This window comes from Oncorhynchus gorbuscha, linkage group LG19 (genome assembly GCF_021184085.1).
Source record: "Oncorhynchus gorbuscha isolate QuinsamMale2020 ecotype Even-year linkage group LG19, OgorEven_v1.0, whole genome shotgun sequence".
Classification (NCBI taxonomy): Eukaryota; Metazoa; Chordata; class Actinopteri; order Salmoniformes; family Salmonidae; genus Oncorhynchus; species Oncorhynchus gorbuscha.
The window spans coordinates 50,739,118-50,764,936 of record NC_060191.1 but is presented as its reverse complement, the minus strand read 5'-3'; the positions used below and the strand labels follow the sequence as shown (position 1 = coordinate 50,764,936).

Genomic DNA, 25,819 nt, shown 5'->3' with positions numbered 1-25,819 from the left:
TACCGGTACAGAGTCAACATATCAATGTGGAGGCTATATACAGGGGGTACCGGTACAGAGTCAATGTGGAGGCTTTATACAGGGGTACCGGTACAGAGTCAATGTGGAGGCTTTATACAGGGGTACCAGTACAGAGTCAACATATCAATGTGGAGGCTATATACAGGGGTACCGGTACAGAGTCAATGTGGAGGCTATATACAGGGAGTACCGGTACAGAGTCAATGTGGAGGCTTTATACAGGGGTACCGGTACAGAGTCAATGTGGAGGCTTTATACAGGGGTACCGGTACAGAGTCAATGTGGAGGCTTTATACAGGGGTACCGGTACAGAGTCAATGTGGAGGCTTTATACAGGGGTACCGGTACAGAGTCAATGTGGAGGCTTTATACAGGGGTACCGGTACAGAGTCAATGTGGAGGCTTTATACAGGGGTACCGGTACAGAGTCAATGTGGAGGCTTTATACAGGGGTACCGGTACAGAGTCAATGTGGAGGCTTTATACAGGGGTACCAGTACAGAGTCAACATATCAATGTGGAGGCTATATACAGGGGTACCGGTACAGAGTCAATGTGGAGGCTATATACAGGGGTACCTGTACAGAGTCAACCGGTACAGAGTCAATGTGGAGGCTTTATACAGGGGTACCGGTACAGAGTCAATGTGGAGGCTTTATACAGGGGTACCGGTACAGAGTCAATGTGGAGGCTTTATACAGGGGTACCGGTACAGAGTCAATGTGGAGGCTTTATACAGGGGTACCGGTACAGAGTCAATGTGGAGGCTTTATACAGGGGTACCGGTACAGAGTCAACATATCAATGTGGAGGCTATATACAGGGAGTACCGGTACAGAGTCAATGTGGAGGCTTTATACAGGGGTACCGGTACAGAGTCAACATATCAATGTGGAGGCTATATACAGGGAGTACCGGTACAGAGTCAATGTGGAGGCTTTATACAGGGGTACCGGTACAGAGTCAACATATCAATGTGGAGGCTATATACAGGGAGTACCGGTACAGAGTCAATGTGGAGGCTTTATACAGGGGTACCGGTACAGAGTCAACATATCAATGTGGAGGCTATATACAGGGAGTACCGGTACAGAGTCAATGTGGAGGCTTTATACAGGGGTACCGGTACAGAGTCAATGTGGAGGCTTTATACAGGGGTACCGGTACAGAGTCAATGTGGAGGCTTTATACAGGGGTACCGGTACAGAGTCAACATATCAATGTGGAGGCTATATACAGGGAGTACCGGTACAGAGTCAATGTGGAGGCTTTATACAGGGGTACCGGTACAGAGTCAACATATCAATGTGGAGGCTATATACAGGGAGTACCGGTACAGAGTCAATGTGGAGGCTTTATACAGGGGTACCGGTACAGAGTCAACATATCAATGTGGAGGCTATATACAGGGAGTACCGGTACAGAGTCAATGTGGAGGCTTTATACAGGGGTACCGGTACAGAGTCAACATATCAATGTGGAGGCTATATACAGGGAGTACCGGTACAGAGTCAATGTGGAGGCTTTATACAGGGGTACCGGTACAGAGTCAATGTGGAGGCTTTATACAGGGGTACCGGTACAGAGTCAACATATCAATGTGGAGGCTTTATACAGGGAGTACCGGTACAGAGTCAACATATCAATGTGGAGGCTATATACAGGGGTACTGGTACAGAGGCAACATATCAATGTGGAGGCTATATACAGGGGGTACCAGTACAGAGTCAACATATCAATGTGGAGGCTATATACAGGGGGTACCAGTACAGAGTCAATGTGGAGGCTTTATACAGGGGTACCGGTACAGAGTCAATGTGGAGGCTTTATACAGGGGTACCGGTACAGAGTCAATGTGGAGGCTTTATACAGGGGTACCGGTACAGAGTCAATGTGGAGGCTTTATACAGGGGTACCGGTACAGAGTCAATGTGGAGGCTTTATACAGGGGTACCGGTACAGAGTCAATGTGGAGGCTTTATACAGGGGTACCGGTACAGAGTCAATGTGGAGGCTTTATACAGGGGTACCGGTACAGAGTCAATGTGGAGGCTTTATACAGGGGTACCGGTACAGAGTCAATGTGGAGGCTTTATACAGGGGTAGCGGTACAGAGTCAATGTGGAGGCTTTATACAGGGGTACCGGTACAGAGTCAACATATCAATGTGGAGGCTATATACAGGGAGTACCGGTACAGAGTCAATGTGGAGGCTTTATACAGGGGTACCGGTACAGAGTCAACATATCAATGTGGAGGCTATATACAGGAGTACCGGTACAGAGTCAATGTGGAGGCTTTATACAGGGGTACCGGTACAGAGTCAACATATCAATGTGGAGGCTATATACAGGGAGTACCGGTACAGAGTCAATGTGGAGGCTTTATACAGGGGTACCGGTACAGAGTCAACATATCAATGTGGAGGCTATATACAGGGAGTACCGGTACAGAGTCAATGTGGAGGCTTTATACAGGGGTACCGGTACAGAGTCAATGTGGAGGCTTTATACAGGGGTACCGGTACAGAGTCAACATATCAATGTGGAGGCTATATACAGGGAGTACCGGTACAGAGTCAATGTGGAGGCTTTATACAGGGGTACCGGTACAGAGTCAACATATCAATGTGGAGGCTATATACAGGGAGTACCGGTACAGAGTCAATGTGGAGGCTTTATACGGGGTACCGGTACAGAGTCAACATATCAATGTGGAGGCTATATACAGGGAGTACCGGTACAGAGTCAATGTGGAGGCTTTATACAGGGGTACCGGTACAGAGTCAACATATCAATGTGGAGGCTATATACAGGGAGTACCGGTACAGAGTCAATGTGGAGTCTTTATACAGGGGTACCGGTACAGAGTCAATGTGGAGGCTTTATACAGGGGTACCGGTACAGAGTCAACATATCAATGTGGAGGCTTTATACAGGGAGTACCGGTACAGAGTCAACATATCAATGTGGAGGCTATATACAGGGGTACCGGTACAGAGTCAACATATCAATGTGGAGGCTTTATACAGGGAGTACCGGTACAGAGTCAACGTATCAATGTGGAGGCTATATACAGGGGTACCGGTACAGAGTCAACATATCAATGTGGAGGCTATATACAGGGGTACCGGTACAGAGTCAACATATCAATGTGGAGGCTATATACAGGGGTACCGGTACAGAGTCAACATATCAATGTGGAGGCTATATACAGGGGTACCGGTACAGAGTCAACATATCAATGTGGAGGCTATATACAGGGGTACCGGTACAGAGTCAACATATCAATGTGGAGGCTATATACAGGGAGTACCGGTACAGAGTCAACATATCAATGTGGAGGCTATATACAGGGGGTACCGGTACAGAGGCAACATATCAATGTGGAGGCTATATACAGGGGTACCAGTACAGAGTCAACATATCAATGTGGAGGCTATATACAGGGGGTACCTGTACAGAGTCAACATATCAATGTGGAGGCTATATACAGGGGTACCGGTACAGAGTCAACATATCAATGTGGAGGCTATATACAGGGGTACCGGTACAGAGTCAACATATCAATGTGGAGGCTATATACAGGGGTACCGGTACAGAGTCAACATATCAATGTGGAGGCTATATACAGGGAGTACCGGTACAGAGTCAACATATCAATGTGGAGGCTATATACAGGGGTACCGGTACAGAGGCAACATATCAATGTGGAGGCTATATACAGGGGTACCAGTACAGAGTCAACATATCAATGTGGAGGCTATATACAGGGGTACCTGTACAGAGTCAACATATCAATGTGGAGGCTATATACAGGGGTACCAGTACAGAGTCAACATATCAATGTGGAGGCTATATACAGGAAGTACCTTTACAGAGTCAACATCAATCTATATACAGGTGGAGGCTATATACAGGAAGTACCTTTACAGAGTCAACATATCAATGTGGAGGCTATATACAGGGGTACCTTTACAGAGTCAACATATCAATGTGGAGGCTATATACAGGGTACCTTTACAGAGTCAACATATCAATGTGGAGGCTATATACAGGGGTACCAGTACAGAGTCAACATATCAATGTGGAGGCTATATACAGGGGTACCAGTACAGAGTCAACATATCAATGTGGAGGCTATATACAGGGGGTACCGGTACAGAGTCAACATATCAATGTGGAGGCTATATACAGGGTACCTTTACAGAGTCAACATATCAATGTGGAGGCTATATACAGGGGTACCAGTACAGAGTCAACATATCAATGTGGAGGCTATATACAGGGGTACCGGTACAGAGTCAACATATCAATGTGGAGGCTATATACAGGGGGTACCAGTACAGAGTCAACATATCAATGTGGAGGCTATATACAGGGGGTACCAGTACAGAGTCAACATATCAATGTGGAGGCTATATACAGGGGTACCGGTACAGAGTCAATGTGGAGGCTTTATACAGGGTACCGGTACAGAGTCAATGTGGAGGCTTTATACAGGGTAGTCAACAGATCAATGTGGAGGCTTTATACAGGGGTACCGGTACAGAGTCAATGTGGAGGCTTTATACAGGGGTACCGGTACAGAGTCAACATATCAATGTGGAGGCTATATACAGGAGTACCGGTACAGAGTCAATGTGGAGGCTTTATACAGGGGTACCGGTACAGAGTCAACATATCAATGTGGAGGCTATATACAGGAGTACCGGTACAGAGTCAATGTGGAGGCTTTATACAGGGGTACCGGTACAGAGTCAACATATCAATGTGGAGGCTATATACAGGGAGTACCGGTACAGAGTCAATGTGGAGGCTTTATACAGGGGTACCGGTACAGAGTCAACATATCAATGTGGAGGCTATATACAGGGAGTACCGGTACAGAGTCAATGTGGAGGCTTTATACAGGGGTACCGGTACAGAGTCAATGTGGAGGCTTTATACAGGGGTACCGGTACAGAGTCAACATATCAATGTGGAGGCTTTATACAGGGAGTACCGGTACAGAGTCAACATATCAATGTGGAGGCTATATACAGGGTACCTGTACAGAGTCAACATATCAATGTGGAGGCTTTATACAGGGAGTACCGGTACAGAGTCAACATATCAATGTGGAGGCTATATACAGGGGTACCGGTACAGAGTCAACATATCAATGTGGAGGCTTTATACAGGGAGTACCGGTACAGAGTCAACGTATCAATGTGGAGGCTATATACAGGGGTACCGGTACAGAGTCAACATATCAATGTGGAGGCTATATACAGGGGTACCGGTACAGAGTCAACATATCAATGTGGAGGCTATATACAGGGGTACCGGTACAGAGTCAACATATCAATGTGGAGGCTATATACAGGGGTACCGGTACAGAGTCAACATATCAATGTGGAGGCTATATACAGGGGTACCGGTACAGAGTCAACATATCAATGTGGAGGCTATATACAGGGAGTACCGGTACAGAGTCAACATATCAATGTGGAGGCTATATACAGGGGGTACCGGTACAGAGGCAACATATCAATGTGGAGGCTATATACAGGGGGTACCAGTACAGAGTCAACATATCAATGTGGAGGCTATATACAGGGGGTACCTGTACAGAGTCAACATATCAATGTGGAGGCTATATACAGGGGTACCGGTACAGAGTCAACATATCAATGTGGAGGCTATATACAGGGGTACCGGTACAGAGTCAACATATCAATGTGGAGGCTATATACAGGGGTACCGGTACAGAGTCAACATATCAATGTGGAGGCTATATACAGGGAGTACCGGTACAGAGTCAACATATCAATGTGGAGGCTATATACAGGGGTACCGGTACAGAGGCAACATATCAATGTGGAGGCTATATACAGGGGGTACCAGTACAGAGTCAACATATCAATGTGGAGGCTATATACAGGGGGTACCTGTACAGAGTCAACATATCAATGTGGAGGCTATATACAGGGGGTACCAGTACAGAGGCAACATATCAATGTGGAGGCTATATACAGGAAGTACCTTTACAGAGTCAACATATCAATGTGGAGGCTATATACAGGAAGTACCTTTACAGAGTCAACATATCAATGTGGAGGCTATATACAGGAAGTACCTTTACAGAGTCAACATATCAATGTGGAGGCTATATACAGGAAGTACCTTTACAGAGTCAACATATCAATGTGGAGGCTATATACAGGAAGTACCTTTACAGAGTCAACATATCAATGTGGAGGCTATATACAGGGGTACCAGTACAGAGTCAACATATCAATGTGGAGGCTATATACAGGGGGTACCGGTACAGAGTCAACATATCAATGTGGAGGCTATATACAGGAAGTACCAGTACAGAGTCAACATATCAATGTGGAGGCTATATACAGGGGGTACCAGTACAGAGTCAACATATCAATGTGGAGGCTATATACAGGGGGTACCAGTACAGAGTCAACATATCAATGTGGAGGCTATATACAGGGGGTACCAGTACAGAGTCAACATATCAATGTGGAGGCTATATACAGGAAGTACCTTTACAGAGTCAACATATCAATGTGGAGGCTATATACAGGAAGTACCTTTACAGAGTCAACATATCAATGTGGAGGCTATATACAGGAAGTACCTTTACAGAGTCAACATATCAATGTGGAGGCTATATACAGGGGTACCAGTACAGAGTCAACATATCAATGTGGAGGCTATATACAGGGGTACCGGTACAGAGTCAACATATCAATGTGGAGGCTATATACAGGGGTACCGGTACAGAGTCAACATATCAATGTGGAGGCTATATACAGGGGGTACCAGTACAGAGTCAACATATCAATGTGGAGGCTATATACAGGGGTACCGGTACAGAGTCAATGTGGAGGCTTTATACAGGGGTACCGGTACAGAGTCAATGTGGAGGCTTTATACAGGGGTACCGGTACAGAGTCAATGTGGAGGCTTTATACAGGGGTACCGGTACAGAGTCAATGTGGAGGCTTTATACAGGGGTACCGGTACAGAGTCAACATATCAATGTGGAGGCTATATACAGGGAGTACCGGTACAGAGTCAATGTGGAGGCTTTATACAGGGGTACCGGTACAGAGTCAACATATCAATGTGGAGGCTATATACAGGGAGTACCGGTACAGAGTCAATGTGGAGGCTTTATACAGGGGTACCGGCACAGAGTCAACATATCAATGTGGAGGCTATATACAGGGAGTACCGGTACAGAGTCAATGTGGAGGCTTTATACAGGGGTACCGGTACAGAGTCAACATATCAATGTGGAGGCTATATACAGGGAGTACCGGTACAGAGTCAATGTGGAGGCTTTATACAGGGGTACCGGTACAGAGTCAATGTGGAGGCTTTATACAGGGGTACCGGTACAGAGTCAACATATCAATGTGGAGGCTTTATACAGGCAGTACCGGTACAGAGTCAACATATCAATGTGGAGGCTATATACAGGGGTACCGGTACAGAGTCAACATATCAATGTGGAGGCTTTATACAGGGAGTACCGGTACAGAGTCAACGTATCAATGTGGAGGCTATATACAGGGGTACCGGTACAGAGTCAACATATCAATGTGGAGGCTATATACAGGGGTACCGGTACAGAGTCAACATATCAATGTGGAGGCTATATACAGGGGTACCGGTACAGAGTCAACATATCAATGTGGAGGCTATATACAGGGGTACCGGTACAGAGTCAACATATCAATGTGGAGGCTATTTACAGGGAGTACCGGTACAGAGTCAACATATCAATGTGGAGGCTATATACAGGGGGTACCGGTACAGAGGCAACATATCAATGTGGAGGCTATATACAGGGGGTACCAGTACAGAGTCAACATATCAATGTGGAGGCTATATACAGGGGGTACCTGTACAGAGTCAACATATCAATGTGGAGGCTATATACAGGGGTACCGGTACAGAGTCAACATATCAATGTGGAGGCTATATACAGGGGTACCGGTACAGAGTCAACATATCAATGTGGAGGCTATATACAGGGGTACCGGTACAGAGTCAACATATCAATGTGGAGGCTATATACAGGGGGTACCAGTACAGAGGCAACATATCAATGTGGAGGCTTTATACAGGGGTACCGGTACAGAGTCAACATATCAATGTGGAGGCTATATACAGGGGGTACCGGTACAGAGTCAATGTGGAGGCTTTATACAGGGGTACCGGTACAGAGTCAATGTGGAGGCTTTATACAGGGGTACCAGTACAGAGTCAACATATCAATGTGGAGGCTATATACAGGGGTACCGGTACAGAGTCAATGTGGAGGCTATATACAGGGAGTACCGGTACAGAGTCAACATATCAATGTGGAGGCTTTATACAGGGGTACCGGTACAGAGTCAACATATCAATGTGGAGGCTATATACAGGGGGTACCGGTACAGAGTCAATGTGGAGGCTTTATACAGGGGTACCGGTACAGAGTCAATGTGGAGGCTTTATACAGGGGTACCAGTACAGAGTCAACATATCAATGTGGAGGCTATATACAGGGGTACCGGTACAGAGTCAATGTGGAGGCTATATACAGGGAGTACCGGTACAGAGTCAATGTGGAGGCTTTATACAGGGGTACCGGTACAGAGTCAATGTGGAGGCTTTATACAGGGGTACCGGTACAGAGTCAATGTGGAGGCTTTATACAGGGGTACCGGTACAGAGTCAATGTGGAGGCTTTATACAGGGGTACCGGTACAGAGTCAATGTGGAGGCTTTATACAGGGGTACCGGTACAGAGTCAATGTGGAGGCTTTATACAGGGGTACCGGTACAGAGTCAATGTGGAGGCTTTATACAGGGGTACCGGTACAGAGTCAATGTGGAGGCTTTATACAGGGGTACCGGTACAGAGTCAACATATCAATGTGGAGGCTATATACAGGGAGTACCGGTACAGAGTCAATGTGGAGGCTTTATACAGGGGTACCGGTACAGAGTCAACATATCAATGTGGAGGCTATATACAGGGAGTACCGGTACAGAGTCAATGTGGAGGCTTTATACAGGGTACCGGTACAGAGTCAACATATCAATGTGGAGGCTATATACAGGGAGTACCGGTACAGAGTCAATGTGGAGGCTTTATACAGGGGTACCGGTACAGAGTCAATGTGGAGGCTCTATACAGGGGTACCGGTACAGAGTCAATGTGGAGGCTTTATACAGGGGTACCGGTACAGAGTCAACATATCAATGTGGAGGCTATATACAGGAGTACCGGTACAGAGTCAATGTGGAGGCTTTATACAGGGGTACCGGTACAGAGTCAACATATCAATGTGGAGGCTATATACAGGGAGTACCGGTACAGAGTCAATGTGGAGGCTTTATACAGGGGTACCGGTACAGAGTCAACATATCAATGTGGAGGCTATATACAGGGAGTACCGGTACAGAGTCAATGTGGAGGCTTTATACAGGGGTACCGGTACAGAGTCAACATATCAATGTGGAGGCTATATACAGGAGTACCGGTACAGAGTCAATGTGGAGGCTTTATACAGGGGTACCGGTACAGAGTCAATGTGGAGGCTTTATACAGGGGTACCGGTACAGAGTCAACATATCAATGTGGAGGCTTTATACAGGGAGTACCGGTACAGAGTCAACATATCAATGTGGAGGCTATATACAGGGGTACCGGTACAGAGGCAACATATCAATGTGGAGGCTATATACAGGGGGTACCAGTACAGAGTCAACATATCAATGTGGAGGCTATATACAGGGGGTACCAGTACAGAGTCAATGTGGAGGCTTTATACAGGGGTATAGTCAATGTGGAGGCTTTATACAGGGGTACCGGTACAGAGTCAATGTGGAGGCTTTATACAGGGGTACCGGTACAGAGTCAATGTGGAGGCTTTATACAGGGGTACCGGTACAGAGTCAATGTGGAGGCTTTATACAGGGGTACCGGTACAGAGTCAATGTGGAGGCTTTATACAATGTACAGAGTCAATGTGGAGGCTTTATACAGGGGTACCGGTACAGAGTCAATGTGGAGGCTTTATACAGGGGTACCGGTACAGAGTCAATGTGGAGGCTTTATCAATGTGGAGGCTTTATACAGGGGTACCGGTACAGAGTCAATGTGGAGGCTTTATACAGGGGTACCGGTACAGAGTCAACATATCAATGTGGAGGCTATATACAGGGAGTACCGGTACAGAGTCAATGTGGAGGCTTTATACAGGGGTACCGGTACAGAGTCAACATATCAATGTGGAGGCTATATACAGGGAGTACCGGTACAGAGTCAATGTGGAGGCTTTATACAGGGGTACCGGTACAGAGTCAACATATCAATGTGGAGGCTATATACAGGAGTACCGGTACAGAGTCAATGTGGAGGCTTTATACAGGGGTACCGGTACAGAGTCAACATATCAATGTGGAGGCTATATACAGGAGTACCGGTACAGAGTCAATGTGGAGGCTTTATACAGGGGTACCGGTACAGAGTCAATGTGGAGGTACAGGGGAGGCAGAGTCAATGGAGGCTTTATACAGGGGTACCGGTACAGAGTCAACATATCAATGTGGAGGCTATATACAGGGAGTACCGGTACAGAGTCAATGTGGAGGCTTTATACAGGGGTACCGGTACAGAGTCAACATATCAATGTGGAGGCTATATACAGGGAGTACCGGTACAGAGTCAATGTGGAGGCTTTATACAGGGGTACCGGTACAGAGTCAATGTGGAGGCTTTATACAGGGGTACCGGTACAGAGTCAACATATCAATGTGGAGGCTTTATACAGGGAGTACCGGTACAGAGTCAACATATCAATGTGGAGGCTATATACAGGGGGTACCAGTACAGAGTCAACATATCAATGTGGAGGCTATATACAGGGGGTACCAGTACAGAGTCAACATATCAATGTGGAGGCTATATACAGGAAGTACCTTTACAGAGTCAACATATCAATGTGGAGGCTATATACAGGAAGTACCTTTACAGAGTCAACATATCAATGTGGAGGCTATATACAGGAAGTACCTTTACAGAGTCAACATATCAATGTGGAGGCTATATACAGGGGTACCAGTACAGAGTCAACATATCAATGTGGAGGCTATATACAGGGGGTACCGGTACAGAGTCAACATATCAATGTGGAGGCTATATACAGGGGGTACCAGTACAGAGTCAACATATCAATGTGGAGGCTATATACAGGGGGTACCAGTACAGAGTCAACATATCAATGTGGAGGCTATATACAGGGGGTACCAGTACAGAGTCAACATATCAATGTGGAGGCTATATACAGGGGGTACCAGTACAGAGTCAACATATCAATGTGGAGGCTATATACAGGAAGTACCTTTACAGAGTCAACATATCAATGTGGAGGCTATATACAGGAAGTACCTTTACAGAGTCAACATATCAATGTGGAGGCTATATACAGGAAGTATCTTTACAGAGTCAACATATCAATGTGGAGGCTATATACAGGGGTACCAGTACAGAGTCAACATATCAATGTGGAGGCTATATACAGGGAGTACCGGTACAGAGTCAACATATCAATGTGGAGGCTATATACAGGGAGTACCTTTACAGAGTCAACTTATCAATGTGGAGGCTATATACAAGGAGTACCGGTACAGAGTCAACGTATCAATGTGGAGGCTATATACAGGGGGTACCGGTACAGAGTCAACATATCAATGTGGAGGCTATATACAGGGAGTACCGGTACAGAGTCACCGTATCTATGTGGAGGCTATATACAGGGAGTACCGGTACAGAGTCAACGTGTCAATGTGGAGGCTATATACAGGGAGTACCGGTACAGAGTCAACATATCAATGTGGAGGCTATATACAGGGAGTACCGGTACAGAGTCAACGTATCAATGTGGAGGCTATATACAGGGGGTACCGGTACAGAGTCAACTTATCAATGTGGAGGCTATATACAGGGGGTACCGGTACAGAGTCAACTTATCAATGTGGAGGCTATATACAGGGGGTACCGGTACAGAGTCAACTTATCAATGTGGAGACTATATACAGGGGGTACCGGTACAGAGTCAACTTATCAATGTGGAGGCTATATACAGGGGGTACCGGTACAGAGTCAACATATCAATGTGGAGGCTATATACAGGGAGTACCGGTACAGAGTCAACATATCAATGTGGTGGCTATATACAGGGGGTACCTTTACAGAGTCAGCGTATCAATGTGGAGGCTATATACAGGGGGTACCGGTACAGAGTCAACATATCAATGTGGAGGCTATATACAGGGGGTACCGGTACAGAGTCAACATATCAATGTGGAGGCTATATACAGGGGGTACCAGTACAGAGTCAACATATCAATGTGGAGGCTATATACAGGGGTACCGGTACAGAGTGTCAACGTGTCAATGTGCGGGGGCATCGGTGTTGAGGTAATTGAGATAATTAGGTACATTCAGGTAGGGTTGCTAAGGTGGCTATGCATAGATAATAACAGAGCAATCACCTGGTATAGAGGCCCCGGTGATGTGTGTGTGTGTGTGTGTGTGTGTGTGTGTGTGTGTGTGTGTGTGTGTGTGTGTGTGTGTGTGTGTGTGTGTGTGTGTGTGTGTGTGTGTGTGTGTGTGTGTGTGTGTGTGTGTGTGTGTGTGTGTGTGTGTGTGTGTGTGTGTGTGTGTGTGTGTGTATCTGCGGGTGCGTGCATGTTCTCATGCATGTATGTGTATGTGTGGGTGATTACTGGTTACCGAGCGGTGAATCACTGGTCGCCACAGATGTAGAGGATGGACCAGACCCTGTTTGATGTTCTCAGCAGGTATTGTGTCTTTACATTATGACAGGGCCAGTAGAACACAGAAAGGCTGGATGATAATTATTATGGGCAGCAGGGGGCATGGATGCCAGCAGCATGGATGCCAGGATATGGAGATACAGTATTCAATGAGAACATTTTCCTGTATCAGAATGCTAAACAGGGAGCAGTGCATCTCCACCTCGACTGATCATCTGAGGACTATATCCTCTATTTAACCAGCAATCCATGGAGAGGCAATGTGTGTACTGGATGTTTGTTTTCATGAGGAGGCGTGTGTGTGTGTGTGTGTGTGTGTGTGTGTGTGTGTGTGTGTGTGTGTGTGTGTGTGTGTGTGTGTGTGTGTGTGTGTGTGTGTGTGTGTGTGTGTGTGTGTGTGTGTGTGTGTGTGTGTGTGTGTGTGTGTGTGTGTGTGTGTGTGTGTGTGTGTGTGTGTGTGTGTGTGTGTGTGTGTGTGTGTGTGTGTGTGTGTGTGTGTGTGTGTGTGTGTGTGTGTGTGTGTGTGTGTGTGTGTGTGTGTGTGTGTGTGTTTATGTGACTATATTTCTGTGTGTTTGCATGTCTGCATATCAAAATATGTTATTGTGAGCCATCGTCTATCAGCTCGGTCCTTAAAGGATGTCTACTGTCATTATGCAATCCATTCCAGTGAGGTTAACTCTTTGTGTTGCTGCCACTGTGACCTTTAGTGGAGCATTTAAACAAAGCATCGGATGCTCCTCCACACTACTCGGCTGTCAATCTCATTGTCTCATTGCTACAACTCCCATACGGCTCGGGAGAGATGAAGGTTGAAAGTCATGCATCCTCCAATACACAACCCAACCAAGCCACACCTCTTCTTAACACAGCGCGCGTCCAACCCGTAAGCCAGCCGCATCAATGTGTCGGAGGAAACACTGTGCACCTGGCAACCTTGGTTAGCGCGCTCTGCGCCCGGGCCCGCCACAGGAGTCGCTGGTGCGCAATGAGACAAGGATATCCCCAAGCCCTAACCCGGTTGCGGGCGGTTACGACAGAGCCTGGGCACGAACCCAGAGACTCTGGTGGCACAGCTGGCTCTGCAGTACAGCGCCCTTAACCACTGCACCACCCGGGAGGCTCCACATCCTCTATTTTTAATGAGCCACATTCCTTCTTCTCTCAGTGGAGCCCTCATCCTCTGTCACTTTAGTGTTAGTGGGGACTTTCACAGCACACTGCACACAGACAGGGGACGCTGACTGTCACGCACTCTCTGTCGAGAGAAAGAAACAACACCAGGATTTTAACAATGTTTGCTGGAGGAGAAACAGAGGTTGAGAGAGTGACTGAGAGCGAGAAAAAGATAGATAAGAGAGAAAGCGAGAGAGAGAGAGAGAGAGAGAGAGAGAGAGAGAGAGAGAGAGAGAGAGATGATTGAGACTGTGTACAATGTAGAACACCAAATAATGCATGCAGAGTAGAATTAGGCTAATACCTGCTACTTATCAAAATCCAGAAAAGAGACGTTAAATTCTACAACCACCTAAAAGGAAGCGATTCCCAAACATTCCATAACAAAGCCATCACCTACAGAGAGATGAACCTGGAGAAGAGTCCCCTAAGCAAGCTGGTCCTGGGGCTCTGTTCACAAATACAAACACACCCCACAGAGCTCTAGGACAGCAACATAATTAGACAACCAAATCATGAGAAAACAGAAAGGTAATTACTTGACACATTGGAAAGAATTAAGAAAAAAAACAGAGCAAACTAGAATGCTATTTGGCCCTAAACAGAGAGTACACAGTGGCAGAATACCTGACCACAGTGACTTACCAAACTTAAGGAAAGCTTTGACTATGTACAGACTCAGTGAGCATAGCCTTGCTATTGAGAAAGGCAGGCGTAGGCAGACATGGTTCTGAAGAGAAGACAGGCTATGTGCACACTGCCCACAAAATGAGTTGGAAACTGAGCTGCACTTCCTAACCTCCTGCCCAATGTATGACCATATTAGAGACACATATTTCCCTCAGATTACACAGATCCACAAAGAATTCGTAAACAAACCCAATTTTAATAAACTCCCATATCTACTGGGTGAAATACCACAGTTCGGCATCACAGCAGCAAGATTTGTGACCTGTTACCTGAAGAAAAGGTCAACCAGTGAAGAACAAACACCACTGTAAAAACAACCTATTTTTATGCTTATTTACAGTTGAAGTCGGAAGTGTACATACACCTTAACCAAATACATTTAAACTCAGTTTTTCACAATTCCAGACATTTAATCCTAGTAAAAATGCCCAGTCTTAGGTCAGTTAGGATCACCACTTTATTTTAAGAATGTGAAATGTCAGAATAATAGTAGAGAGGATGATTTATATCAGCTTTTATTTCTTTCATCACATTCCCAGTGGGTCAGAAGTTTACATACACTCAATTCATATTTGGTAGCATTGCATTTAAATTGTTTAACTTGGGTCAAACATTTCGGGTAGTTTTCCACAAGCTTCCCACAAGCTTCCCACAATAAGTTAGGTGAATTTTGGCCCATTACTCCTGACAGAGCTGAAGAGTCAAGTTGTAGGCCTCTTTGCTCGCACACGCTTATTCAGTTCTGCCCACAAATCTTCTATAGGATTGAGGTCAGGACTATGATGGCCACTCCAATACCTTGACTTTGCTGTCATTAAGCCATTTTCCCACAACGTTGGAAGTATGTTTGGGGTCATTGACCATTAGAAGACTCATTTGCCACCAAGCTTTAACTTCCTGACTGATGACTTGAGATGTTGCTTCAATATATCCACATCATTTTCCTCTCTCATGATGACATCTATTTTGTGAAGTGCACCAGCCCCCCTTCCAGAAAAGCACCCCCACTACATGCTGCCACCCCCATGCTCCCCTGTTCTGGGGTTGATTTGCACTTTTCGCACTAAAGTACGTTCATCTCTAGGAGACAGAACGCGTCTCCTTCCTGAGCGGTATGACGGCTGAGTGGTCCCATAGTGTTTATACTTGCATATTATTGTTTATACAAATGAACGTGGTACCTTCAGGCGTTTGGAAATTGCTCCCAAGGATGAACCAAACAGACTCTCAAGCTGTGTTAGGTTGGATGGGGAGCGATGCTGCACAACTATTGTCAGGTCTCTCCAGAGATGTTCGGGTTGAAGTCCGGGCTCTGGCTCTGTCACTCAAGGACATTCAGAGGCTTGTCCTGAAGCCACTCCTGCATTGTCTTGGCTTTTGTATATTATCTACTTCACTTGCTTTGGCAATGTTAACATATGTTTCCCATGCCAATAAAGCCCCTTGAATTTAATTTAATTTAGATGAGAGAAAGACAGAATCCTCTGAACGTTGTTGACTGTCATTTAATGCAAAATATAAAATAAACTGTTTGAAAGAAAGTAAGGCAGAATCTGCAGTTGAACGAGAAAGGGTGGGAATGAGAGACAAGATGCAGAGAGAGTGTGAGGTATAGAGAAAGACAGAGTGAGAGAGAGAAATAGGGAGCGAGATGACAGTATCTGCGGGGAGAGGTAATGACAGGGAGGTAGGAGAGAAGTGAGAGGAGAGGACAGGGAGGTACGAGAGGGGTGAGAGGAGAGGGCAGGGGGGTAGGAAAGGGGTGAGAGGAGAGGGCAGGTGGGTAGGAGGGGGGGAGAGGAGAAGGCAGGTGGGTAGGAGAGGGGTGAGAGGAGAGGGCAGGTGGGTAGGGGGGGCAAGGGGGTAGGAGGCACCAGGACCACAACACCACTATCAGTATGGAAATGGAGGGGAGTTAAGAAGAATGAAAGCACCAATGTTGTGGTGGACAGTGGACAGAAGGAGGAGATGTGCATGATTATACTGGGGCCTTGAAACATCTCTTTACTACAGCCTGGCTTCAAAGGCATACTGTTCTCTCTCTGTGTGTGTGGTGTGCGCATGTGTGTGTATGTGTGTTTGTGTGTGTGCGTATGTATGTATAATATTGCTGCAGTGCAATGCAAGGACTCAACTCTTCCTGTGCGATATGAAAGACATAACCATACAAACTCAGGAGTTGACAGTTGCAGAGCATTGGCTGTTTGTCTACTGCCGTTGCATTTCAGTCAATAGAAAAGCAACCAACAGAAAGCTGATTTTCTCTGTATTACTGCCCTTCGTCACAATAAAGCCTCTACAGTGTGGATGGGTACTGATGGTAGAGCCTTACCAATAGGAGTAGGATTTGATCGCTTCTCCATGTCACCATCGCTTTAAATAATTCCCATTTTATAGCACCAAAAGAAATTAGTGCTTCAGTGTGTGTGTGTGTGTGTGTGTGTGTGTGTGTGTGTGTGTGTGTGTGTGTGTGTGTGTGTGTGTGTGTGTGTGTGTGTGTGTGTGTGTGTGTGTGTGTGTGTGTGTGTGTGTGTGTGTGTGTGTGTGTGTGTGTGTGTGTGTGTGTGTGTGTGTGTGTGTGTGTGTGTGTGTGTGTGTGCGCGCTGCTGCGTGGGTGTGTTTTAATTTAACTCATACTTTGACAGCCTCTGATCAATGGATTTAGTGGCCTAATTAAAAATCAGCAATGCTGTGAGAGACTGTAGATGTGTCCCAAATGACACCCTATTCCCTGTAGGAGGACTGTGAGAGTGTGAAAGTGTCTCCTTGCTGAACACCAGTCTAGCAAACTACTGATGCACCATGAGATTCCTCCCCTCTAATCAAACACCTTCTAACTTCTAACTGACAGGGACTTCTGAATAGGATGACACATATTGTCAGTAAGCAGTTTGCTAATGTGGGGAGTTGCTAACAGCTAATTTGCCGTTGTTGATGTTGTTGTGACATTATTGTAATTTGTGCGGTTACTTCATATAAGTTGGTTTCTTTCAGCATTTTAGGTCTGTGGCACTCCCTCATGAACCATAAGTATGCAGTGTCAGAGCCAGAATGGTCCATAGGGCAGGAGCCTTTCTACTGTTTCTGTGGCGTGAAACAGCTTGATGTACAAGTACACCCCCTAGACAGGACCAGAACGGCTGTAGGTTGTACTGTACAGCCTTTGTACTACGATCTCCCTGTGATTTACCTTGAGAGAAGCAGGGGCAGAGGCATGGTGTTTAAGTCTCAAAGTCCCAGAAGGAGGCTAAAAACATTGTTTTAAAAAAATCAGTGCTTCATTAGAGTGTTAAAGCAAGCCCTCCTGTCCCTGCTGGGATTATTGTGCTACCTAGTACCTACCTACCCTGACACATCTAGCCCAGTAATACCACACACACACACACACACACACACACACACACACACACACACACACACACACACACACACACACACACACACACACACACACACACACACACACACACACACACACACACACACACACACACACACAGATGCACAAACACACAGGTGTCTGAGTCTGATCCTCAGAGAGGTCGCAGGTTAACGTAACACCCAAGAGGATGAATTATAATGACTTTGAAATGCAAGGCTTCGGGCCAGACTCGCCTATTTTTCTGTAAGGCTAACAGACAGTGAGAGCCTCAGTTCCACCACTGTGTGTGTGTGAGAGTGTGGATGTGCACGCATTTGTGTGTGTGTTTCAGAATATAATAAATCCTAGCATTACCTTCTCACTACACACCAAATCAAATGTATTTGTCACATGAGCCGAATACAACAGGTATAGACTGTGTGTGTGTGTGTGTGTGTGTGTGTGTGTGTGTGTGTGTGTGTGTGTGTGTGTGTGTGTGTGTGTGTGTGTGTGTGTGTGTGTGTGTGTGTGTGTGTGTGTGTGTGTGTGTGTGTTGTGTGTGTGTGTGTGTGTATGTGTGTGTGTGTGTGTGTGTGTGTGTGTGTGTGTGTGTGTGTGTGTGTGTGTGTGTGTGTGTGTGTGTGTGTGTGTGTGTGTGTGTGTGTGTGTGTGTGTGTGTGTGTGTGTGCGCGCGCGCGCGTGCGTGCGTGTGTGTGCACAAATGCAAATGCAAATAGTCGCAGGTTTAGCAGGTTGAGCTGTAGAATTGCAATATTTACCTGGAGTTAAATCTGTAAATAGCACTGCTGGGTGATTTAAAAAGTCATAATAAATTGATCAATAATTTCCTAATAAAAATGTTTATCTTAATTTGCAACCTGTAGAAACTATGAGAATAGAAAGTTCATAACTTTTGTGAAACATCACAGCACAGTTGAAAAATACATGGCAAATATAAATGAAATCTGGAATGGTCTTCAGAGATAGAAGGGAGGGGTTGAGGGTAACTGAAGGATGGGATTAAAAACAAACAAGAGTTAACTATTGTAAAGCACATTGTGTCTGTAAAATGTATATGGTATGTATAAGCTGGAAGTAGAAGCCTAAGTGTTGTTGTCCATTAGTTTACTCCAATTTGGGGAGGGGTGGTAGGGTTAGGGGAGAGGTGGTAGGGTTAGGGGAGGGGTGGTAGGGTTAGGGGAGCGGTGGTAGGGTAAGGGGAGGGGTGGTAGGGTTAGCGGAGGGCTGGTAGGGTTAGGGGAGGGCTGGTAGGGTTAGGGGAGGGGTGGTAGGGTTAGGGGAGAGGTGGTAGGATTAGGGGAGGGGTGGTAGGGTTAGGGGAGCGGTGGTAGGGTAAGGGGAGGGGTGGTAGGGTTAGCGGAGGGCTGGTAAGGGTTAGGGAGGGCTGGTAGGGTTAGGGGAGGGGTGGTAAGGTTAGGGGAGGGCTGGTGGGGTTAGGGGAGGGGTGGTAGGGTTAGGGGAGGGCTGGTAGGGTTAGGGGAGGGGTGGTAGGGTTAGGGGAGGGCTGGTAGGGTTAGGGGAGGGGTGGTAGGGTTAGGGGAGGGCTGGTAGGGTTAGGGGAGGGTGGTAGGGTTAGGGGAGGGCTGGTAGGGTTAGGGGAGGGCTGGTAGGGTTAGGGGAGGGGTGGTAGGGTTAGGGGAGAGCTGGTAATATAATAATAATAATAAGGGGTGGTAGGGTTAGGGGAAAGTAACAAAGGACAATACATTTAAAAAATATATACAGTGGGGCACAAAAAGTATTTAGTCAGCCACCAATTGTGCAAGTTCTCCCACTTAAAAAGATGAGAGAGGCCTGTAATTTTCATCCCTATGTACACTTCAACTATGACAGACAAAATGAGAAACAAAATCCAGAAAATCACATTGAAGGATTTGACCAGCAGAGGGAACACCCCCCTATCTATATCGATGGAACAGTAGTGGTAGTAAGTTTTAAGTTCCTTGGCATACACATCACAGAAAAACTGAATTGGTCCACCCACACAGACAGCATCATGAAGAAGGCGCAGCAGCGCCTCTTCAACCTCAGGAGGCTGAAGAAATTCGGCTTATCTCCAAAAGCATCCTGTCGGGCTGTATCACCGCCTGGTACGGCAACTGCTCCGCCCACAACCGTAAGGTTCTCCAGAGGGTAGTGAGGTCTGCACAACGCATCACCGGGGGCAAACTACCTGCCCTCCAGGACACCTACACCACCCGATGTCACAGGAAGGCCATAAAGATCATCAAGGACAGAAAACCACCAGAGCCACTGCCTGTTCACCCCGCTATCATCCTGAAGGCGAGGTCAGTACAGGTGCATCAAAGCTGGGACCGAGAGACTGAAAAACAGCTTCTATCTCAAGGCCATCAGACTGTTAAACAGCCACCACTAACATTGAGTGGCTGCTGCCAACACACTGACTCAACTCCAGCCACTTTAATAATGGGAATTATGGGAAATGATGTAAAATATATCACTAGCCACTTTAAACAATGCTACCTAATATAATGTTCCCTACATTATTCATCTCATATGTATACGTATATATTGTACTCTATATCATCTACTGCATCCTTATGTAATACATGTATCATTAGCCGCTTTAACTATGCCACTTTGTTTACATACTCATCTCATATCTATATACTGCACTCAATACCATCTACTGTATCTTGCCTATGCCGCTCTGTACCATCACTCATTCATATATCTTTATGTACATATTCTTTATCCCCTTAAACTTGTGTCTATAAGGTAGTAGTTTTGGAATTGTTAGCTAGATTACTTGTTGGTTATTACTGCATTGTCGGAACTAGAAGCACAAGCATTTCGCTACACTCGCACTAACATCTGCTAACCATGTGTATGTGACAAATAACATTTGATTTTGATTTGATTTGTTGGCAGTGACAGAGGTCAAATGTTTTCTATAAGTCTTCACAAGGTTTTCACACACTGTTGCTGGTATTTTGGCCCATTCCTCCATGCAGATCTCCTCTAGAGCAGTGATGTTTTGGGGCTGTTGCTGGGCAACACGGACTTTCAACTCCCTCCAAAGATTTTCTATGGGGTTGAGCTCTGGAGACTGGCTAGGCCACTCCAGGACCTTGAAATGCTTCTTACGAAGCCACTCCTTTGTTGCCCCGGCGGTGTGTTTGGGATCATTGTCATGCTGAAAGACCCAGCCACGTTTCATCTTCAATGCCCTTGCTGATGGAAGGAGGTTTTCACTCAAAATCTCACGATACATGGCCCCATTCATTCTTTCCTTTACACAGATCAGTCGTCCTGGTCCCTTTGCAGAAAAACAGCCCCAAAGCATGATATTTCCACCCCCATGCTTCACAGTAGGTATGGTGTTCTTTGGATGCAACTCAGCATTCTTTGTCCTCCAAACATGACGAGTTGAGTTTTTACCAAAAAGTTATATTTTGGTTTCATCTGACCATATGACATTCTCCCAACCTTCTTCTGGATCATCCAAATGCTCTCTAGCAAACATCAGATGGGCCTGGACATGTACTGGCTTAAGCAGGGGGACACGTCTGGCACTGCAGGATTTGAGTCCCTGGCAGCGTAGTGTGTTACTGATGGTAAGCTTTGTTACTTTGGTCCCAGTACTCTGCAGGTCATTCACTAGGTCCCCCCGTGTGGTTCTGGGATTTTTGCTCACTGTTCTTGTGATCATTTTGACCCCACGGGGTGAAATCTTGCGTGGAGTGCCAGATCGAGGGAGATTATCAGTGGTCTTGTATGACTTCCATTTCCTAATAATTGCTCCCACAGTTGATTTCTTCAAACCAAGCTTCCCTATTGCAGATTCAGTCTTCCCAGCTTGGTACAGGTCTACAATTTTGTTTCTGGTGTCCTTTGACAGCTCTTTGGTCTTGGCCATAGTGGAGTTTGGAGTGTGACTTCATTAATACAGGTAACGAGTGGAGGACAGAGGAGCCTCTTAAAGAAGAAGTCTGAGCCAGAAATCTAGCTTGTTTGTAGGTGACCAAATACTTATTTTCCACCATAATTTGCAAATGAATTCATTAAAATCATACAATGTGATTTTCTGGATTTTGTTTCTCATTTTGTCTGTCATAGTTGAAGTGTACCTATGATGAAAATTACAGGCCTCTCTCATCTTTTTAAGTGGGAGAACTTGCACAATTGGTGTCTGACTAAATACTTTTTTGCCCCACTGTATAACAGAGAATACGCCGGTATCGCCTCCTTAGTTTCATTGATTTTCTATTAACAGTTTCCCTCTGACTCACCTATAAGTGTGCAGCGTCCGTCTCCCAGGGGGGTAGCGCTGGTAGCGCGGCATGGGGAAGGGGGGCAGCTTGTGGAAGAGGGGCTCCAGCAGGGGCTCCAGTCTGGAGGCAGAGGGGTCTGAGGGGTAGAACAGGTTGAAGATCTGGGTGCAGGCAGGACGGAGTTGACTCACTGAGGGACATAGGACAGCAGACAGCAGAGATTAGGGAGCGCTTAGTCTGTGATCTAATACATTATAAGGCTTGTGTGTACGAAATGTGATGTGTGGGAAAGGTAGCCCCACACTCTTCTCAATTTACATCAATAACATAGCTCAGGTAGTAGGAAGCTCTCTCATCCATTTATATGCAGATGATACAATCTTATACTCAACGGGCCCCTCCCCCGGATTTTGTGTTAAATGCTCTACAACAAAGCTTTCTTAATGTCCAACAAGCTTCCTCTGCCTTCACCTTGTTCTGAACACCTCCAAAACAAAGGTCATGTGGTTTGGTAAGAAGAATGCCCCTCTCCCCACCTGTGTGATTACTACCTCTGAGGATTTAGAGCTTGAGGTTGTCACCTCATACAAGTACTTGGGAGTATGGCTAGACAGTACACTGTCCTTCTCTCAGAACAGATCAAAGCTGCAGGCTAAGGTTAAATCTAGACTTGGTTGCCTCTATCGTAATCGCTCCTATTTCACCCCAGCTGCCAAACTAACCCTGATTCGGATAACCATCCTAATAGATTACGGAGACATCATTTTTAGACCGGTAGATAAGGGTGCTCTCGAGCAGCTAAATGTTCTTTACCATTTGGCCATCAGATTTGCCACCAATGCTCCTTATAGGACACATCACTGCACTCTATACTCCTCTGTAAACTGGTCATCTCTGTATACCTGTCGCAAGACCCACTGGTTGATGATTATTTATAAAACCCTCTTAGGCCTCACTCCCCCCTATCTGAGATATTCACTGCAGCCCTCATCCTCCACATACAACACCCGTTCTGCCAGTCACATTCTGTTAAAGGTACCCAAAGCACACACATCCCTGGGTCGCTCGTCTTTTCAGTTCGCTGCAGCTAGCAACTGGAACGAGCTACAACTAACACTCAAATTGGACAGTTTTATCTCAATCTCTTCACTTAAAGACTCAATCATGGACACTTGTGGCTGCTTTGCGTGATATATTGTTGACTCTAACTTCTGGCCCTTTCTGCTGTTGTCTGTGCCCAATAATGTTTGTACCATGTTTAGTGCTGCTACCATGTTGTGCTGCTGCCATGTTGTGTTGCTACCATGTTGTTGTCATGTTGTATTGCTACCATGCTGTTGTCATGTGGTGTTGCTGCCATGCTGTTGTCTTAGGTCTCTCTTTATGTAGTGTTGTGTTGTCTCCCTTGTCGTGATGTGTGTTTTGTCCTATATTTTAATTGTATTATTTATTATTTTGAATCCCAGCCCCCGTCCATGCAGGGGTCCTTTTGCCTTTGGGTAGGCCTTCATTGTAAATAAGAATTTGTTCTAAACTGACTTGCCTAGTTAAATAAGGGTTAAATAAAAAAATAAAAAATAAGTATATTTGTAGTCTAGAAAAGGCTCTAAAAAGCTGCATCTGCTGTATGTAGTAGAATTATGAACTAGTGGTCTTTTCAAGCAAAATAAGTATGAAGATAGATCTGGTCCATCAGAGAGGTAGTTAAACATTGTGGGGAAGGTGTTGCATCAGGGTCTGCCTAGACACAGAGGAGTGTGAGAAGTGTGTGTGTTTCTCCAACAACACCTACCCTGGACAGCAGGCAGTACCGTGCGTCTCATGGCCAGCACCAGACCCAGTGGACAGCCCAGCAGGAAACATTCAGAGACCTCAAAATCAAACCTCCCTGGGTTCAAAATCAGACTACTGCTGCTGCCGGGGCGCAGGTCCACCCCCTCCTGCATCAGACTGGGAGAAGAGGAAGGAGAGAGGAAGTCACAGAGGGAGGGGTGGAAGGAGAGAGGGAGTCGCAGAGGGAGGGGTGGAAGGAGAGAGAGAGTCGCAGAGGGAGGGGTGGAAGGAGAGAGGGAGTCACAGAGGGAGGGGTGGAAGGAGAGAGTCACAGAGGGAGGGGTGGAAGGAGAGAGAGAGTCGCAGAGGGAGGGGTGGAAGGAGAGAGAGAGTCGCAGAGGGAGGGGTGGAAGGAGAGAGGCAGATGCAGAGGGAGGGATGGAAGGAGAGAGAGAGGCAGATGCAGAGGGAGGGATGGAAGGAGAGAGGGAGGTTCAGAGGGAGGGATGGAAGGAGAGAGGGAGGTGCAGAGGGAGGGGTGGAAGGAGAGAGGGAGGTGCAGATGGAGGGGTGGAAGGAGAGAGGGAGGTGCAGAGGGAGGGATGGAAGGAGAGAGGCAGGTGCAGAGGGAGGGATGGAAGGAGAGAGGGAGGTGCAGAGGGAGGGTTGGAAGGAGAGAGGGAGGTGCAGAGGGAGGGGTGGAAGGAGAGAGGCAGGTGCAGAGGGAGGGGTGGAAGGAGAGAGGCAGATGGAGAGGGAGGGGTGGAAGGAGAGAGGCAGGTGGAGAGGGAGGGGTGGAAGGAGAGAGGCAGGTGGAGAGGGAGGGGTGGAAGGAGAGAGGCAGGTGGAGAGGGAGGGGTGGAAGGAGAGAGGCAGGTGGAGAGGGAGGGATGGAAGGAGAGAGGGAGGTGCAGAGGGAGGGATGGAAGGAGAGAGGGAGGTGAAAGAGAAAAGAGAGGCAGAGAGAAAAATTATAAACCAAATCTACGAATGTTGCAAAAGAGTGAGACGAGGGAGGCTGACTCAAATTTAAATACAAGCCTGCATCTCAGTCACTCAGTATAATGGATTTTGACAACTCAGTCCACTGTGTGTGTCCTGAGTGGGCAGGGGAAATAACGGGTTGGTTGAGCTTGTGTGTGGTAAGCATATGTTATCTGGGAGAGGAGACCGGGGCTTTAGTAGGGCCCTTGACCATTCTGACTCAGTCTGAAAAGCTCTCCTCTCTCTCTTTGGCAGAGCAGAGAGACAGATGGGGCTTGCGGATGTTTGAACAGCCAAGCTAGCCTTAAACCCACTGCCTGGCTATAAATCTACACACCCTGAAGACCCTCCAGTCCAACCAAAACTAAGAGTGAAGGATTATGGTCTGTGGCCAGCCCAAGAGGGAAAATCAGCCCGCATTTTGCAGCAGTCATAGAACATATCACACATAAAAAACGTAATAAATAGCAAAGGATATTTACAAGGCAGTAGGCAGGGTAAGTACAGATTCATTCTGCAAGTGCTAAAGTGCAATTAGTCTAACATTTTGTTAAGCTGCAGAATTGCATTCTGAATAAAAGAGTATTTGGCCCTATGTCTTTTAACCGTAGGTCGTCTGTACCTGAGGCTAGAGGGAAGGAGCTGGAAATCGGAGTGGAGTGGGTGAGAAGAGTCAACCCCTTTTATTGGCCTTCTGGAGGGCTCTGCCCAGGTAGAGA

General features: G+C 46.4%; 1 protein-coding gene across 1 annotated transcript in view; it reads right to left on the bottom strand.

Moving 5' to 3' along the window:
- The window catches only part of LOC124005435 (membrane-associated phosphatidylinositol transfer protein 3-like), a 181,133-nt gene that overhangs the window by 42,592 nt on the left and 112,722 nt on the right, over positions 1 to 25,819 (bottom strand). Inside the window, 3 exon segments of the mRNA XM_046314702.1 lie at positions 22,362 to 22,392; positions 22,394 to 22,533; positions 24,136 to 24,293. Of these exon segments, the coding sequence (XP_046170658.1) occupies positions 22,362 to 22,392; positions 22,394 to 22,533; positions 24,136 to 24,293 (329 nt within the window).